General features: G+C 49.9%; 5 protein-coding genes across 5 annotated transcripts; 2 read left to right on the top strand and 3 right to left on the bottom strand.

Moving 5' to 3' along the window:
* Positions 1-716: 716 nt before the first annotated feature.
* Positions 717-3,573, bottom strand: prtP_0 (PI-type proteinase; the record flags this gene model as incomplete). The annotated part of the gene is made up of 3 exons (XM_014684945.1): positions 717-2,933; positions 2,989-3,396; positions 3,454-3,573. The coding sequence occupies 3 exons, from the start codon at positions 3,571-3,573 to the stop codon at positions 717-719; spliced, it is 2,745 nt and encodes a 914-aa protein (XP_014540431.1).
* A 4,648-nt stretch (positions 3,574-8,221) lies between these two features.
* On the top strand, positions 8,222-9,022 carry G6M90_00g053040 (uncharacterized protein; the record flags this gene model as incomplete). The annotated part of the gene is made up of 1 exon (XM_014684944.1): positions 8,222-9,022. One exon carries the CDS (start codon positions 8,222-8,224, stop codon positions 9,020-9,022), a length of 801 nt encoding a protein of 266 aa, XP_014540430.1.
* An 881-nt stretch (positions 9,023-9,903) lies between these two features.
* G6M90_00g053030 (uncharacterized protein) lies at positions 9,904-13,473 on the bottom strand (the record flags this gene model as incomplete). The annotated part of the gene is made up of 3 exons (XM_014684943.2): positions 9,904-10,632; positions 10,696-11,102; positions 12,585-13,473. The coding sequence occupies 3 exons, from the start codon at positions 13,471-13,473 to the stop codon at positions 9,904-9,906; spliced, it is 2,025 nt and encodes a 674-aa protein (XP_014540429.2).
* Positions 13,474-15,053: 1,580 nt separating this feature from the next.
* G6M90_00g053020 (uncharacterized protein) lies at positions 15,054-15,629 on the top strand (the record flags this gene model as incomplete). The annotated part of the gene is made up of 1 exon (XM_014684942.1): positions 15,054-15,629. The coding sequence occupies one exon, from the start codon at positions 15,054-15,056 to the stop codon at positions 15,627-15,629; it is 576 nt and encodes a 191-aa protein (XP_014540428.1).
* A 212-nt stretch (positions 15,630-15,841) lies between these two features.
* PaMT_0 (O-methyltransferase PaMT) lies at positions 15,842-17,357 on the bottom strand (the record flags this gene model as incomplete). The annotated part of the gene is made up of 5 exons (XM_014684941.1): positions 15,842-16,022; positions 16,094-16,611; positions 16,674-16,724; positions 16,780-17,058; positions 17,121-17,357. 5 exons carry the CDS (start codon positions 17,355-17,357, stop codon positions 15,842-15,844), a joined length of 1,266 nt encoding a protein of 421 aa, XP_014540427.1.
* Positions 17,358-17,601: the final 244 nt, after the last annotated feature.

Raw genomic sequence — 17,601 nt, 5'->3', positions numbered from 1 at the left:
CAAACCATGTCAAGTGTTCGCACGTGCGGCTTTATTCGTTCATGACTCTCGGTATACCCGGTAAGGGGCCCCTGCAAGCCCCTTGGGACCCCTGACGATAAACCTCAATCTTCCGGGTTTTTGACTCAACAATATTGCCGTCTATCTCTTAAAGGGGGTCAGTTGTCCAGAATCCTTGATACCCGTTCTGGAGTTGGCATTTTCTGCTGGTCGGTTCGGCACATTGGAGTCTGGTCTCAGTCAAATAGCTTCGGCACCTGAGCGGACAGCCACCGAGCTGGTCTATCTTCTAGACGATGGGAGTCATGGACCGGCCTGAGGGCCACAGAATAAACGATGGCGGCCTTGATATAGAAATGCCCTTGGTTTAAGACCAACTATCGATGGAGGGCTTTCGCTCTCATCATCTCGTGATACGACCGCACGGTTACTTGCTACGCGCACATACACACATAGGTAAAGGGAGATGCAGCAGCGAGGCGTGGTTTCTTCTAGGTACTGGTGCTTGGCAAGAAAGAACTTTGTTTACCCCTATATTTCCTATTAAAGATACATGTAGGCATGAGTCAAAGTGATGTGCTACGTAATACTAAAGTATAGCAACGCTATGCATAACCAAACATGGCCGAACTACTTGCCAGATCAAGGCCACGAGCCTGACCCCGTTCGTAGCAAAGTGGTTCGGCGTGCATAGCTTTCACCATCACCATTCATATCTAATTGTGTCCCCTTTCGGCTCGGCGACGGATCATGCTAGATGAATTTCCTTTTTGGCAGTATGTAATCTGGAACCGCGGCGACTCACTGACATCCCAGTCCTCGTCATTGCTAGGGTTGCCGAAAATCCTCAGGGCCCGCACAACGAGCTTGTAGTAGCCCTCGGGCACATTGCTACCTGTGTCGAGCTGCCCATTCCATTTGAACTGGGTGAATTGAAGCAAGTCTGGGGAATTCGAATCCTGCTGCAAGTTCCTCGGGCGCCACTGCACGGGGAATCCTTGAACCTGACCAATCGATGTAGTAATATCGGTGGCATCTGTGCCATTCGCGGGCACTACCTCAGCACGCATGAGAGGGATTCCCATTGTTGCGTTGATATTCAACACAAGTTGAGATGGCGTGATGGAGCCTGGTGCTGGCAGGACAACAGTGGTACCCTCAGTGACAGAGGCATTTCGATAGGTGAGCGAGGCGCCGTCGGGTCGCAGGACCTGGTGTTTGCGGATTGAGCCGGAAAACCCCTGATAAGGAACAGAGAGTGAAGTGCTGTCAGACCCGTTGATCGCAATCCAGCCAGACCACAGGGGCATTCGACTGGCGTCGAGGCCCTCAGGAATCGAGGCTGATACACGGATGTTGACGGAATTCCCAGGGTCTACGGTGACACTTGTCTCACTGAGAGTAATCGCGGCTGGAGTCTCAACTGCCTCAAGCTTATTGGGATACGAAGAAACGGTGCCATTTTCCGTAAAGGTATACACGGTGACGGCGGGAACGTGAGAAAGACGGTACGTGATAGCACCTTGGCCCACATTCTTGAGGGTAAAGTTGAGTGAGGCCGCCATATGTTCAGTGTCGTTGAAGTTGAGGCCCGCCGGTTGGACAAGAGTTGTGGCATAGGCAGCGTCATAGGCACGCGCCAGACCGCCGCCCTGCTGGGCAACAGGGGCAAGGTAGGGCAAGAAATTCTCTCCGTCGTGGTAGAGCTGCGGATTCGAGTGCGAAACGAGAAGGCTCTCGACGGTAGCTGGATCCAGAGAGCCGCGAGCCTCGCCAATCAGTGCAACGAGGGCAGCAATCAGGGGACCTGAGAAGGAAGTTCCTCGTGTAATCGTGTAGCCAGAAGGATTCTTCTCTCTAAAATCCGTCGAGATGATTTCTCCGCCAATCGCAGTCAGGGAAGGCTTGAGACCGAGATTCCACGAAGGGCCCCAGGAACTGAAATCAGAAACAGATCCTGCAATCTCGTCATTTGGCTCCTCGACATAGACTCGGGGTGCATCATTCCAGGGGAAGGCTGTGGCGAGGACTTTGCGGCCAGACTGGAGCGCCTTGAGCATCTCCGTCGCGGTATCAAACCCTAGCATTCCGAGGGCGAGAACCCCCTCGGGCAAGTTATCCACGTAATACAAATCAGGAAGCCAGTCTTCACTAGCAACGTAGGCAAGAATACGCGCTGCCCCCTTTGCATGAACCGCTTTGGTCATATTCCTCAAGCTACAGTCCCCTCTGCCACCATGGAAATTCAGCAGGACTAGCTTGTTGCTCAAGTCCGGCGTGTCAGGACGGAGCGGGCCACAGGCATGAGTCCCGTTGCCAGCACTAGATCCATTCACGGGCAGGGCATAGACCTCCATCGGGGTGCCGGTGAAGTTATCCGAGGGAGTTGTCGGGAAAAAGTGGAAGCGGACTTCGGATCCGTTGCCGATGGTGTACTTGGCCTCATTGATGAGCTGGGGATAGACACGGCTATTCACCGATCCTACACTAATAACGCCATTGCCGACGGCCGGGTCCAAGTGCGAAAAGAGACCGAGAGTGCCGTCGTTGCCTGCGCCCTGGACGAAGACGACGCCGCTCTCGACAGCCCGCGTGGCGGCCGACGACAAGAGACTATCCGGCCACCCGCCCGGAAGCCCGGCCGACGACGTGATGATATCCACGCCGTCGGCGAGGGCGCGGTAAATTGCGTCCACCATGACGTCGGTGGGAAATTCACCGCTGCAGGTTATGCGGTACATGCCCAACTGGGCGCCAGGGGCCGCGCCGGTAAAGCCCATCGCGTTTGGTCGCGTGCCAATGATGCCGGCGGCATTGGTTCCGTGACCGTTGCAGTCCATCGGCGTGGGATCGTTATTGACCAAGTCTGCTCCAAAGGAAAAGAGGCATCCGGGGCCAAAGCAACCCCCGAGTGCCGGGTGGTTATAGTCAACCTATACGTGTTAACCTCGAAGTTGACAAAATCCCCTACGAGGAGGAGCTACTTACACCGGTATCGATCATGCCAATCTTAATGCCCTTGCCCGTGATTCCTTTGCTGCGGAGCTTGTCAACTTGCATCATGACGTGAGGAGGGTATGCCGTGGTATTCGTTTCGGGCAGAGCACGTCGCATTGCCCGACGTTTACTGATCTTGCCAGCAAAAGACTCCTGCTTTTCACTCTTGGGTCGGTCGCTTGACGGAGCAATGCCGCCCATGGTATGCACCTCGACTTGATGTACCTTGAAAACGTCGTCCATGGAAGCCACATCGTTGATCTTGCCTGCCTCGTCGAGCACTATCGAGACAGCCTTGTACGGTTCGGCTGCTTTTCCCTTGGCAGGCGTGAAGTCGATCTGTCGGCGAATACGAGCATTGGCTTCTGTCGTGACTCTTTGTGCAAAGCCGGCCACATCCTACGATCTCTTGTTAGTCATCTGGCCGGAAATTTTCTCTCGGGTGGTAGGACGTACAGCGCCTTTGTTAAGCTCAACAAAATAGGTGCCAGGTAAGACTCGGGGAGCCTTGTCGGCGGTAGAGGGAGTTGCTGCTAGTGCCGCAACGGCAAGCAAGGCTCTCACCATGGCGTGCATTGTTTCGGCCGAAGATCTTGAATATTTCGCACAGGGCGCCGCCTACAGTCTCAGAGTCTCGGACAGGCAGGCCTCTTCTACATGTATTTATACGCAAGACTCTTCAGAACGGCCAAGGCCGTAAGATAAGAGCCTTCCAAGCATTATACTACCAGACATAACTAGGCATAGAAGTAAATGCTCCGCCTGCCCCTGCCCGTAGTGGTCGGAATATTCCACGGCATGAGGACCAGGGAAAATTCAAGCCTTACATACGAAGGCATCTGACATTTCGGTACTTCATGCCCATATTGGCAAGGGTCGAGATTGACCAGTCCCACTGGGAATGTCACCTTCCAACTCCTTGCGTTGGGCACCTCGCCCGGCATGAACACCCTTTACCGGGGGAGGAAGTTACAAACAGGGATTTACGTATTAGCAGCGGCATGTTGGATACCCGTGTAAGAGATATCCCCATCTTCTATTGGCAGCATAACCCCCGCTTTGCTGCGGGCAGTTAAGGCTGCATTATGAGTATGATCTGATACGAGCTACGTCACGCTAGTCGCGGTATCATTGTGGTCTGACGCGTCGATCGGTAGCACATAAAGAGTTCGCCTCGCTATAATGCTCGTCTTATTCATGGCTAGCACAAGCGCAAGCAGGTCTCCCATGACGTAGCATCTTTCTGCTGGCCCTGAAGCCAAAATTCGTCTCATGAGTCTATCTATACGCACCTGAATTTTCTATTGAGAGGGAAAAGAAATTTTATATAATTACTAGCATATATATCAGCATGGATCAACGAATATCATGGCAAGGTATCCTCCTATAGGTAGGATGATTCCAAATGCTGGGCACTACATTACCCGGGTCCGTCTAGCGTAAGCCAAGAGATACCTAGCAATTTCGATTCATGTATATATTACTACCCGGATAGTCAATCTGCAAGGGTAATACACAGAGTTTTCGGTTGGAACATTGTACGACGGCCACCCATGCATTCTGTTGTACTATACTATATCTGGATATGAACTGGAACCATTTAAACTTTAACCTCCTTACTTAGAAGCTACATATACTCACATGCGCCAGGAGACCGCCGTCTTTTTTTTACGATACTTGATACCGTACTTGAAGAGATGTTGGATCCAGGGTATTAAAGTTTTCAGTCCTTGCATAACTGCATCAGACGATGATTTTAGTCAAATTAACTTGGCCTGTCCAGTAGTATCTACTGTAGAACTGACTATAGAATCGAGCTTGAGAGAGTTTGAGTTAATTTCGAACTCCAATAACTTTCCTTCCCAAACGTCGCGGTTCAATCAGCGCTCGTGTTATTTTTCTGGAGCAACAAGCCAGTTTCAAGTCTCGCATTCCGCATGAAGTAATTAACACTGAATACTTTAAGACGCGAGTGATCCCCCATTCAATTCTCAAAGGTGAAGGATAAATTGGCAACCAGAAATTAAAGTGAAGGGAAGGCCAGTGGCGTTAGGATAATGCACAGGGAAATACCGATAGCGCTCGATTCTTCAGATTCTGAAACGCCAACTTTGGAAACAATGCTTCAGGGTAAATACTATAAGTGAGGAACCAATAACTTCACATGTATCGTTTGTCATAAAATTATTTAGTATATTAATAGACTATTACTAGGAGTGTTTTTGGCGTGGGCGATCCTCCATGTCTAGCTGAGACGTTGGATGCGGAGGAGCTAAACACTTGGCCACAACTTCACAGGTAATCCCTATATCAGCTATCGGCTTGTTAAAAATTTCAGGGCCTTGAATACAATTGGCAGTTCTAACTGTCAGATAGATGTAAAGAAGCACTACCCGCAGCCGCGACACTCTCAACCGATTCTGCAGTTGACCAAAGGGAAATAATGGCACGTAGTTTAGATTCCTCGAATACCAGCATTAGGAAAATTCTAGAACGGGTCAACTATGTTTCGCAAGACGAGTTACCACACAACAACTTGGAAGAATTGATTTAGGTACGTAACTTGAGTTGAAGTTTCCCTGAGAATTGGTTTCATATTCTGACTGATTGCATTTCCGTTACGCTGGAAGACGTGAACCTGCCCGCAATCTCGATCGAGTAATCTAAATCTTCTTCGACTCCAGATCGTGGTGACGATTTTGTAAATCACTTTCGTCAGTGATGAAAAGAGAGAGCAATGCATGGCCCTTGAATGGTTTTAACCCTGTATTTATGGGCAAAGTATTCGACAGCAACAACGCTAACGAGGCGACATCCAAGTACATCAAAGAGGCAAGCATTCACAGTTGCGAAGAGGTTCATAAATTCCAACTTCCGCAATGTCACCGATTCTTTGCCTATAAGGAGCAAGTACACAACGCCATTGGAGGCGCGAACCTCATGATCAAAAAGGACTTGACCAATTGACCCGACCATGACTCGCCCAGTGCTTTTTTTAGCAGCTACATCGAACAACAAACACAATGAAGAAAACCCAATTAGGTTCCCGGCAGTTCTGGAAAACATAATCGGGGTGTCATCAGTCCGCTACAACGGAACCAAATCCAACTTCAGCCCGGATCCCTGGTCGCAAGAGATTCCTGTTCCGGGGGGACTCGTCAAGGCAGCGTTTCATTGATTTGAACAATGCACAGGATCAAAAACGGCTCAACGGGACCTCAGTAATAATGCAATACATCTGAGTGGCGGGAACGGGACATCGACAGTTCAAATGTTGCAAAGGACAGGCGGCCAGTGGCTTGCTTGTCCCACATGGAAGGCCAAGCTCAATGCAAATGCAAACGGTATCAACATGAATCATGAGAAGCATTATGTCATCGCATAATGTGGCCACGGTGCTAAGGTTTTCATGACTCACGTAGGTTATGCCATGTCTATTTGTGTATCAGGTAGACGGTGCATTATCCTGGAGCAAAGGCAACTTCAAAGAGGCTTGGACTGGGTGGAGATGTCTTGCGCAAATGTTGGGCAATGCTGTCAAATTGAGTGCGCAGAAACGTGTATTCAGCCCCCTCACGCCCCGGAATAAGCGGACGCAGAATAGGGGCATGTTGAGCCGCTTAATGATTCGAAACCTCCATATCCGAGGTCACGTTCTTGGTAAACTCTTCATTAAATGTTCTGGAAGCAGCCTCCAATGAGACGCTCGAGGTCTTCACAATATAAGCCACGTGGCCTAGCAATGTCTGGCGCCGCTTCACGGCCACTTGGGCTGGAATGGCCTCCCGAATTCCTTCAGCGGCTTATGGTAGAGCACAGGAGGATCATGAAGCTCATCGGAAAGACAGAAGAGAGTACTGTTGCATACTTGCGAGGCCAAGTGTTGCGCGTCCAAGCAGGCCCGAGCCAGATAAGACCTGGTGCCGGCAGTGTACGGGCTTCCATTTGAGTACTCGTATCCGGGGTTGGCGATCCATTTCTGTATACTGTGTCCATCCTGGTACACCTTTCTGAGCAAATAGGCGCCCACAGCTGTTTCTGGTTCGATGCTGCCGTTGACTGCCAACTGGAAATTTTGCTGACTGTGGATGGGCATCTCAGGGTAGAAGTCTGCCGTGTGACTGCGTATGCCTTGTGGGGAAAGAATAAAGAGGAAGGCATCGCCTTGTGTCTCTTCTGCACGTCTATGATTGGTCTCGACATCTTAACGGCGAAGCTCACATGTCGTGTAAGTGATACGGATTCTGCCCCGCCAGTATATGCATGGCTGCGGCCAGTCTAAGGATCCCAACCCTCGTTGAAGATGATGTCGGGCGGCTGCGAGTCGCCACGGAATAGGAGCCCTTCAGGGCTATCATCCTCTGTGGGAAATTGGGCAACAAGCTCAGGTAAGACTTTGAAAACATATAAGTGAGGACACGGACTTTGGCCACTTGACCATCCCGCGTATCTATTTTCAACCACGCAAGGGCCAACCGGAGGACCGGACGTCAACCGAGTCGAGGAAGAATTGACATTTGTCATATACTAATACTTGGCGTGACTGCTTTTGCTATCTCAACTCCTCCGTACTGTACTGACTGCTCCAAGAGCTTGTTCTGTGAGGGCTTGGAACGGTGTTCATATCCAATCTGATAGTCTGTTTTTGTGACAAGGGCTCAACTAGAAGGCTTGAAGCAAAATGCTTCAATTCGATAATAACCTCGAAGGGCATCAAATTCCCTTCGTTCTTCGAGAGGATGAGAGGGACTGGTGACTAATGTGTATACTTGAGGGGAACGTCTGTGCCTATGTAGGGCTTCTGCGCGATCATATGTCCAGCCTGTGTAGCCAACAGGTCCTTTCTCGGTGAAGCCCCCTTTGTTGGGCTTCGAAGGTGTTGGGCCTTTTTCGCGCAACAGTTTTTCGTCACTACAGGTCCTTGGTTTGTTTCCAGAAACTTGCGGCAGAATAACTTTATCGTACGAAGCAGTGGTGAAGTCTAGAAGCCCGAGGCGACTGGGCCCTAATAACATTGAAGGCTTTTCATCGTGGTCGCGTGACTGTCCTTTGTGATGTAAGCGGCCTGTTGTTGGTCCAAGTGTGTGAGAGGCAGCACAGATGTATGCATAAAAAACCAACGCACCCCTCCGTACACCATTTTCATTCACGGCAGACACGGCATACCGCATCGACTGCTGTTTATACCGCATATTTGGACAGGATTTGCGCCGAGTACCTGGAAATGGGTATTGAAATCACCAAGCTCGCAGATCTCTGTTCGATATGCGAGGACACAGTCGAGTCTAACGGGGAGCAGGTGCCACGGACTGCATTCGCGGCTGTCGACGCAGAAGAGAATGCTTTCTTTGGCGTCAAGCTGGGCATCCATATAAAGCAACTCACCGTGGAGGTGGCCAGAGACTGTCTTCAGCCCCTGCCAGACGAAGAGATTTATCCATACTTCCCCACGACTGGCTTAACCGCGGCGCCGCATGACTGCTCTGGACGCTATGTTAAACGCACTGCTTGGCCAAGCTACCTCGACTTCAAGGACACTACATTTATTCCCAGGCTGATGCTTCAGGAAGCACAAACAATGGAACTCCTGGCGCAATGGCCCCATCCCAATATCGTGGGATATTACGGCTGTCGTGTAAAGAGGGGTAGAATTGCTGGGCTAGTCCTAGAAACTTTTTCATTCTCTTACGACATCGCGTTTGCCACCCAGCGGCCAGACCTGTTCAAAGGACTAGTCGACAAGGACCGTATAATGTCAGGACTGCGGTCCGCCGTTAGCCATCTGCACTCGATGGGACTGGCGCATAATGATATCAACCCGGCGAATATTATGCTCAAGGAACAAGGGGAGCCAGTACTCATTGACTTTGGCTCATGCCAGCCTGTTGGTCAACGTCTCATGTCATGCGGGACGGCTGGGTGGCGCCAGGAAGAATTTTACACGTCGGAAATCGCTCATGATGACTATAGTCTTGGCATACTAGAGGAATGGCTAGATAACTTAATCACCAGAGAGCGTTTATAGCGTGTTTATACCTTGAGACTGAGACGGGATAGAGCAGTCATCTTGAGGGCATGCTTCTACCAGATTGTCACACGGTTATACCATCACGATGCCTGGGGAATAAGGGTCTTGGGGAATTTTTGCATGAATTGAACAATTTGGTATATTCACCTTGAGAAAACCAAAAACCTTTCATAGCAAAAACTGTTATCAGACGAATTGAACTAGACTCCAGGCCCTCATACACCAATCCCTTGTCACACCGTCACTGAGACTAAACTCGACTTGACGCTCCGACATGTCGCGAATTATATGTAAGAACAGCTTTATGTCAAATGGATCTAACTTTCAATAACATCCACGTCTTCGCGAAACGCAATGCGTCTAGCCGGTATTAGCCCAGCTTCATCTCCGTCAACTTTCAAGTGCCAAGCGTTTTTGATGACGGTTGGCCGAACCCGTATACTTCCAGCCTGCAGGATTCTTTTGGCCCTTTCCGAAACCCTGCTTTCACTCTTCCAAATGTGTTTGTTGACATCCAGTAAAATTCTATTCGCCTGCGGCATGAATCGCCCCATGTTATATAACAACTCGCAACCTTTGGCTAAGGAGTCCTCCATAGTACCAACTGGGTTCTCTAGAAGTAAGCCTCTGACTGCAATCTCACATGTGTGCAAGAGCCAATAGTCGTGTCGCCCCAAGAAGGCTACATCGTATTCCTTCAATGCTGAAATTATTGCTGCGCTGTGCTCCAACAACAATGCCCGGGCGGATCTGCCATGACTAAAATTTAGGAAGGGCAACCTGAAAAATGGCTCTAGTAGTGTGATGCACGTTGTGTGATAGAATGTCCTTCCAACATCAGTACATGTTTGCAAATCGGATGAGCTTGGGTTACCAACTTACAGAATGGCGACCCATGACGGAATGATGGAGCTAGAGCCGTAAAATCGTCTAGCATGGAAGTCCTTCCAATGAACCAATCTATCGTATATGGTAGTTGAAGCAAGGTGATTTGGCATCCGAGCTGGTCCATTTACTTCGGTGACTTCTAAACATTCGCTTGTTAATCGGACCAGCTCATACTCCGCCGTAAGCGCTTCCGTTGAATAGCTTATTCGCGAATTGAAGGAAATAGGATAAGGAACCCAGAGCGTATCGGCGTGCCTTTCCATGTTTGGCGATGGGCCGTGGCCATTCTTCGGAAGCACTTGTCTTGTCCACCTGCTTGGCAGACACGGGCTTGCAATAAGGCTCAGCTTGCTGCAAACGTAAGTTGCTGGAATTTCGACGGCAGATAGAGGTATGGCGGCATACACATCAATACAATAAAACCCACTGGAAATAAATGACAATGCATCTTGCGTTTTTTGCTTCATGCCACTGTCGTCTGGTGCCATGCTGTGATCGACAGGGAGCAAGGTCGAACGTAGATCAAGCAGAGTCTCGAAAAAAAGGCTTGCTCCCTTTTGGGGATCTCCAAATGTGTACTCGTAAACAGATAGTACAGCAACAGCTTGTAGGAGTGCGATGCAATTGTTCAACGGCTGTTTTTCGAGAAGTCTATATGCTTCTTTTGCAAAATCATGCCCCTGAACTGTTTTGTGTTTGCCCATAATTGCAAAGCAGTTCTGACCAGTTAGTGCAGCTGCGAGGGGACAGCATTCTGTTTACTTCTAGTGCTGGTTGCTTACCGAACTATAAGCTAATATCGAGTTGATGAGCAGTTCCGAACAGAACTGAGCAACAAACTGGCTATCAGCTTTCTCACCATTGCCCCTGCGAGTGGAAATCATGTCTCCCAGAAGATCGCGATGAATCAGTCGGGTAAGAGTGGTATCCCATGTCCAGAAGAGTCTGAGTAGATGCGACAACCAAGTGTCGTCTTGGCTTATTGTGGTCCATTGCGAAACGGGCAGGAGATATACATGCTCAGTTCTATTTGAAAGTTGTTCTGAGGAGATGTGCCCTAAAGCGTCTGGATCTTTCATCCAGTTGCGTTGTTGTTCTGCAGATAGAAGCCGATATTGTTCAACCCTGGGATGACTGCAAAGCGACGGGATGATATTGTCCAAACCTTTAGCTCGCCTCATATGTTGAACTATATCAGCGGCATCTCTTTCAGAGCCTGCGTATATTGCTTCCACCGCCTGCCGGAGTTCATTATATGATTCCTGCAACCCTACATGGCGTTGGGCTAACGAGGACCCCCGAGTCGTATACTTGCATTCTGCACTTGCCATGACGCAAGCATGGCAACATGGCCGACCACCATCACACTGGAAATTGTGAGAAATTCGTGTATTTGGCATGGTCGAGGCATACGCACTTTTGCTTTCCGTTTTCGGCATCCTACAAGCAGAGCATACATAAGTCAGCCGTGCAGAGTCCATGGTAGTCGTAGAGACCGGACATACTATCACACGCCAGTGATACCCCTTGACGTTTATGAACTTGGTTTTCTTCGGGCTTCTCGATGTGGTGGAACGGGGGAAACGGCAGCTTAGGTATAAGTTGTCTTCCTGGCATAATGATCAACCCTTTACCCACTATCGAAAATGCAATTTCGGAAGGCAAGGAGAGTCAGCTAAGGTATGACTGCTTTAAACTTTTGAACATATCGGTGGGAATAACACCAGCACGTTACATGGTCCATGTGAGGGGTAAAGCGGATGTCGTCAGTCTTGCGTCTGCATACCTTGCGAGGTTACACTCATACAGAAGATATAGGGGCGACAGGGCAAGCCGGGTGGCTGACGGTGGCAATCGGCTGCCGTTTGCGTAAACATGGAGCTACCTGCAGTTGTTAGTTGTTTAAAGGGAAGAGAGGAGCAGCGACTGATATCTGTTATAACCAAGTTTGCGTTTGTCACAACACCGCGACGGAAAGGGAGATTGAGTTCTACAACTACGTAGTCGGTACGTGTTTTCAATTTGTTTTCGACATCTTCGGCTCAGTGGAGGATGTTGTCACACGGACAAGCCAAAACAAAGGCATCGTACCGACAAAGGGTTCCATAACAATAAAGAAGGCATCGCGATTCACGAGACGGACACTCAGGCCTCAAAGGGCTCACTGACTTCTTGCGTGTATAGAGACCGCTCGCCCCCTAAGGCCTTGAAAACACAAACCAAGGACCTTTAATGCCTCAAAATTTCTTATTCAATTCATATGGAACCTGACGTTCAAACCCAGTCAAAGCTGCCTCTGTCGCAGCTGTTACTGTATCAAGCATATAGCGGCGATGCATAGGAAGGTGTGCTGGTAAGCAACATAAAATGTCATGTAGCGTAAATTAATCAATCAACCTTATGGCAACAACAAGCCAGACTTACAGAAACCGAAAAAACAGTATACCCGTTCCATTCTTTTGTTTGTGGCCCTTTACTTACAAGCTTATTGCTACTCCCCTTATCCAAACACGGCGAATTTTGCTGCAAAACCTGATATCATCCAGGGGATTCCCTTCAACCAGTATCAAATCGGCTCTGTAGCCAATTCTCACAAATCCACGGTCGCGAAGTCCAAACAAAGTCGTAGGTTGACAAGTCGCGGAACGAATGGCATCTAAATTTGACATACCTGCCGTTGTGAGTAGCTGGAGCTCATCATGAAGCCCTTGGCCGAATGGAACAGTTATGAGCCTTGACGTGTTTGCTGATGTACCAGCGCATATGATGGCGCCTGCGTCGTACAGTCTTTTCACCGCAGCAAAGGCAAATGATAAATCATATTCGGGATTGTGAATTTTCCAGAGGGGCATGCCCTGCTGGAGAAAACGGAGAGTAGGAATGATACCTATCCCTCGCTCTACTATCCTGGCGACCACACCGGATTCAATATCCCCGTCTATTGGCACAGGTGAAAGAACATCAAAACCCGCGTCTACAGCTAGGGTATACGAACTGGACTGTGCCGCATGCGCAATGGCCAGCTTGCCGTGACGATGTGTCGCTCTTACTAGAGCCGAGAGCAGATTTGCGTTTAATCCCGGCTGGTCCACTATGACTTTGATGAAATCTGCTCGGCTTGATGTGAGTTTAGATTCCACAACTCGCTCGGCTTCGTCGGCGGTTGTGACTACCTCCATGCTACCATAATTAGATAGGGTCGGAAGAGACGTATCCCTAGCGACGATGGCCGACCCCGTAGCTAAAAATGAAGGAAGAGTAGGCTCATCGGCGGCGGCGATTCTCATAGCCTGACTCTCAGCACATGAGCTGCTTGAATCGATTAGTGTTGTCACTCCATACGCTGAACATGTTGAGAGAATCCCTGGCACCACGCCAGCATCAATTTTGGAGTCAATGAGGCCAGGGATAATCGTGCAGTCGGTGCCATCAATTACGGCGTCGGGATCAGGCTCGGGGCCAAGGATGTCACCTGGGTTCCCGGCGAAATAAAAGCCTGGATGATGCTTAATGCTGCCTCCGTCCAACACGCCGACATTTCGTATCATGATGGTTGGCATGTTTTCAAACGCTCTCGTCTCGATGCCTAAGTTCTCTACTGCAGAGTTAGTGCGTTTGCTGTTGATTCATCTAGTGTTAATACTTGGCGATGAATAACACCACGTTGATGGCAGTCTCTCCGTGTAGTACGATGATCAAGTACTAGTCTGCCGTTGCCTGACAAGGGACCTTGTTTGGGACAGAATGAGACAGGACCTTGGGCTTCAACAACAAATGACATGCTATTGTTGGGGTCTTTATAGGATTGCTTGTGTCGCGACCCGTGCATAATATCCCTTTACAGCAGTTAAGGCTTCAACGTTGTATCTCCAACGTCGATGATCAGAGCCAATAGGCATCTTCTTCTGATCGATACTTCCATCAACACTTACTACCCACTGGAACCAAAGTATCGAAAATTCGATGTGCCAGTGATACCTCGTTGCAGCCTTAGCCGCTCTAAAGGGATATTTTTACTCGCCTCACAACCCAAAAATCGTAGAGGGGGTCTCGGTTTGGGTCAGTGACGATGGTATTGCGCGATGATGATGTAACGCCTTGCATTGCGCGCCGCGCAACTTGTACGTTATTCATGGCCTTTGCAGCAGGTCACAGAGTAGTACTGTCTAGAAGTGGTACGTATAGAGGGATTGAATCGTGTGCCGCACGCATTGTATTTCTAGATGATTTTTTTTTTCGCATATCCAAATACGCGCCATGATTGATGACAAGGCCTTGTTCCAGTGGTAACAGGTGCCGACGGGAACCAACATTGAAAGCATATTTTCTTTCGCCACCAAAAGGATATATGCGGCGCTGATTGCGAGAGGAGTATGCTCTGAACTATACAGGCATTATTCCCAACGAGCTTTTGGAGAGGAGGCATTGAGGCAGAAAAGGACTGCATGTGCGATATTACTCTGCTGAAACGGTTAGATTTCGAGTTCGCGCGCAGTTTATCAACTCCACGGGCTAGGTTATGGAATGCGCAAATTACGAGGTAGACATGATAAGCCCTTCTCGCTTTATTGGCAGAATTGGTCAGTATCGACCACCAAAGTCCAGACGCCCTTTGAAGAGGAGTAAATTAAGAGGCGAGCTTGCAGCTTGGAAGGAATCTCTACATCAGTGTGCTGGCATATTCTCCAGGAGTGGCGAAGCCATGGACCTTCAGGATTCTCTAGAGCCTTACCGGGAGTATCCGGCTGATTGAACTGGCACCAGTGGAGACGACAAAAACCACATATGCACATGTATTGATGTACATATGTCTGGTGGATTTGTAATTGGCGTCAACTGGTCAAGTGCTTACTGTTGGCTCGTTGCCTGCCGCATAGCGGATCGTGTGTTACATTCCAGCCCAATCCCGTCATCATCAGCACCGAGTATTTAAGTGACTGGTCACCGCAGCCAACATCCGGGCACCGCCGACCAAGACAGAGCGCGACATGGTTATTCGGCGCCCTCTCTCCAAAGTGAGCTCACTTGACACTTTCTAGGACCTGATCAAAACAGACACTGACCCCAGCTGTAGGTGTTCAAGGGCCATACAATAGCATCAGCCGTCCGATTTTACTCCAAGTCATCCATCCCGCCCATCATGAACGCAGACGTCCGACGGGTTGTGGACTTTTGGTTCAACCGTCCCCCCATGGAATGGATCATCGCGCCCGAGGGTCTCGACGCCCAAATCAAGTCCGAGTTTGGGCAACTCGTCCTCAAAGCTCGTAACAACGAGTTGGACGACTGGACCGCGGCGCCAGAAGGCTCTGTCGCCCTGGTCGCTCTGCTGGACCAATTCTCTCGAAACATGTTTCGCGGCTCTCCAGACGCCTTCAGCGCCGATGCCAAGGCGTGGGACATTGCCACAAAGGCCATCGCCCGTGAATTCGACAGCAAGGTCACCGTTATCCAGGCGACGGCGTTGTACATGGCGCTGATGCAGCAGGAAAGTTTGATCTCGCTCATCGCCGCGCGCCAACTGTTTAAGGCCCTGAAGCCGAGATGTGCCACCGAGGAGGAACACAAATGGGTCGACATGGGCGTTGCGGCTTCAAAGAGACACATGCAGCAATTGGAACAGTTTGGGAGGTATCCAACCCGGAATGCGCTACTGGGAAGAAAGAATACCGAGGCTGAGGAAGAGTTTCTAAAGGCACATGCTCCTAGTCTGTAGTCGACTGTGCCTTCGACTACCAGGTACTTGGGAGAGTGATAGCGCAGTCTACCATCAAAAATAATACGCATCAGCTAGTCGTTCTTCTTGGTGCACATCTTACTTGCTAACTGTAGTAAACGAGGGTCGATATACTGCGGCGCAACGCACTAGACAGATTCAACGCCATGTAGACATCAACACAGCATCCCGCGTATCAACCTAGAGAAAGCTCATGTTGCCGATCCATCCGCGCCATCCCACTCAAATTCCAATATACCCATGGCAGAGCCTTTGGGTTCAATGGCGCTCTTGAACACAAATCCCGAGTCTGCCTCTCTGAACAGGGCTTTCCAGTCAGCGAGTGTTCTTTCTCGAGAGTTGAAGGTATAAGCCATCTCCAAGTCCATCGCCCTGTGGAATTATGAGTGTGTGTCAGAATACGCCCCTCTTGCAGCTTTGGGCGGCCACACCAGATGACATACCTCAAGTCTCTTTCCTTGCACTGGGATACACTTCCACTTGCCGGCATGAAAGACTCTTGTACAACAAGACGCGCCCCTTTTTTCAGCGCCGGTAGCTGGGCCCTGAGAATCTGGATGCAATATCGGTCCGACCAGTTGTGAAAGATCCAGCGAAAGAAGAATACATCAGCGGCGATAGTCTGAGCATCAAACAAGTTGTGAGCCATGAACCGAACCCTCTCCCGCAAATCACCACTCGTCGCGTTCTCAACCACCTTGGCCATGTCCTGCACAACGACATCCAGTCGGGCGTATCGTTTGGCGAGTGTGAGCGCAAAGTGGCCGTTGCCGCCGCCGACATCGACAACTCGAGCCGCGCCGAGCGACGCCCAGTCGTAAAAATCTGTACCGTAACACGCGTCAAACTCTGGCTTCGACGTCATCACCTTCATCGCGTTTGCGAAGCGAACGGCTCTCTGTGGATACTCCGAAATCACGTCGTAAATTGACCCCGTCGTGTTATTTGCCAAAGAGAATCCCTGTATAGAAGGATTAGCAAACAGCCTGCTAGACAATTGGGACAGCGTATGCCTCGCAATACCGTCTCGTTTGGCTCCTGCGAGCCTGGCCATTTCTCAAGTGCTTCTGCCAACTACAGAGAGGTCATCAATATGCCGTTCTACTCGAGTTCCGCTCAGATGTCTCACCTTGCTTCCTGCCGGTCCCAGTTCCTCGGTGCCGGCGCGAATCCAGTCTCTCATCTCTGGGCTTGCCAGCATTCTCGATGCTCTTGTATGAGCCACAAATCCACATTCGGGCTCGCGGAATACGCGCATCGTCACGGCGTGGCGAATGATGCGACCCATCATTTGCTCCGTCAGAGGTGTCTGGCTGGCAAGTTCTTTAAATGAGATCTGGCCGCCTGGTGGTACGAGGCTCGCAATATCGAAACGAGCAATGGTTTGCAGACAGGCCGTCTTATCTCCCTATATTTTTCGACCGTGTTAGCCACTCGACTAATAAATCATGCTGGTTTAGGAACATGTACTCTGGCAAATCGGTGCATAAGATTCAAGGGATCTGTGAGCAAGTCGTGAAGCTCTGCCGTGGCATCAAGAACAACATCTTGGGCTTCTCTAATGTCTACGGGAAGAGGAGCACTATCCTCGTCAAAGGAAGGCGATGGTGCTTGTTGGCTATCTAGAACTCGTTGAATCCTGGCTACTGAAAGGTTGATAGTGGTGGCCAGCTGGATCAATCGCGGCATCGACTGGCTGGAGTCCATGTTGATTTCTCGGCGTGGGGGCAAGCAAGGACTCAGAAGGCAAGATTGCGGTTTGGCTGCAAAAAGGTTTTATGGTCAATTACTTAATTCCAACGGCCTTCTTGTACAGGCAGGCGTTGACGATGCACACGGATCGCTGAGTGTGGCTTTCCGAATCAGCATTCAAGTTGGCCGACGTGATGCATCAATGTCAGAAGACAGCCTCCCAGCGCACTCGTTTTTCGCCCCGTACAGAAAGGGTCAA

This window comes from Metarhizium brunneum, chromosome 3 (genome assembly GCF_013426205.1).
Source record: "Metarhizium brunneum chromosome 3, complete sequence".
In the NCBI taxonomy this organism is placed as follows: domain Eukaryota; kingdom Fungi; phylum Ascomycota; class Sordariomycetes; order Hypocreales; family Clavicipitaceae; genus Metarhizium; species Metarhizium brunneum.
This window is presented reverse-complemented; position numbering and strand designations above follow the sequence as displayed.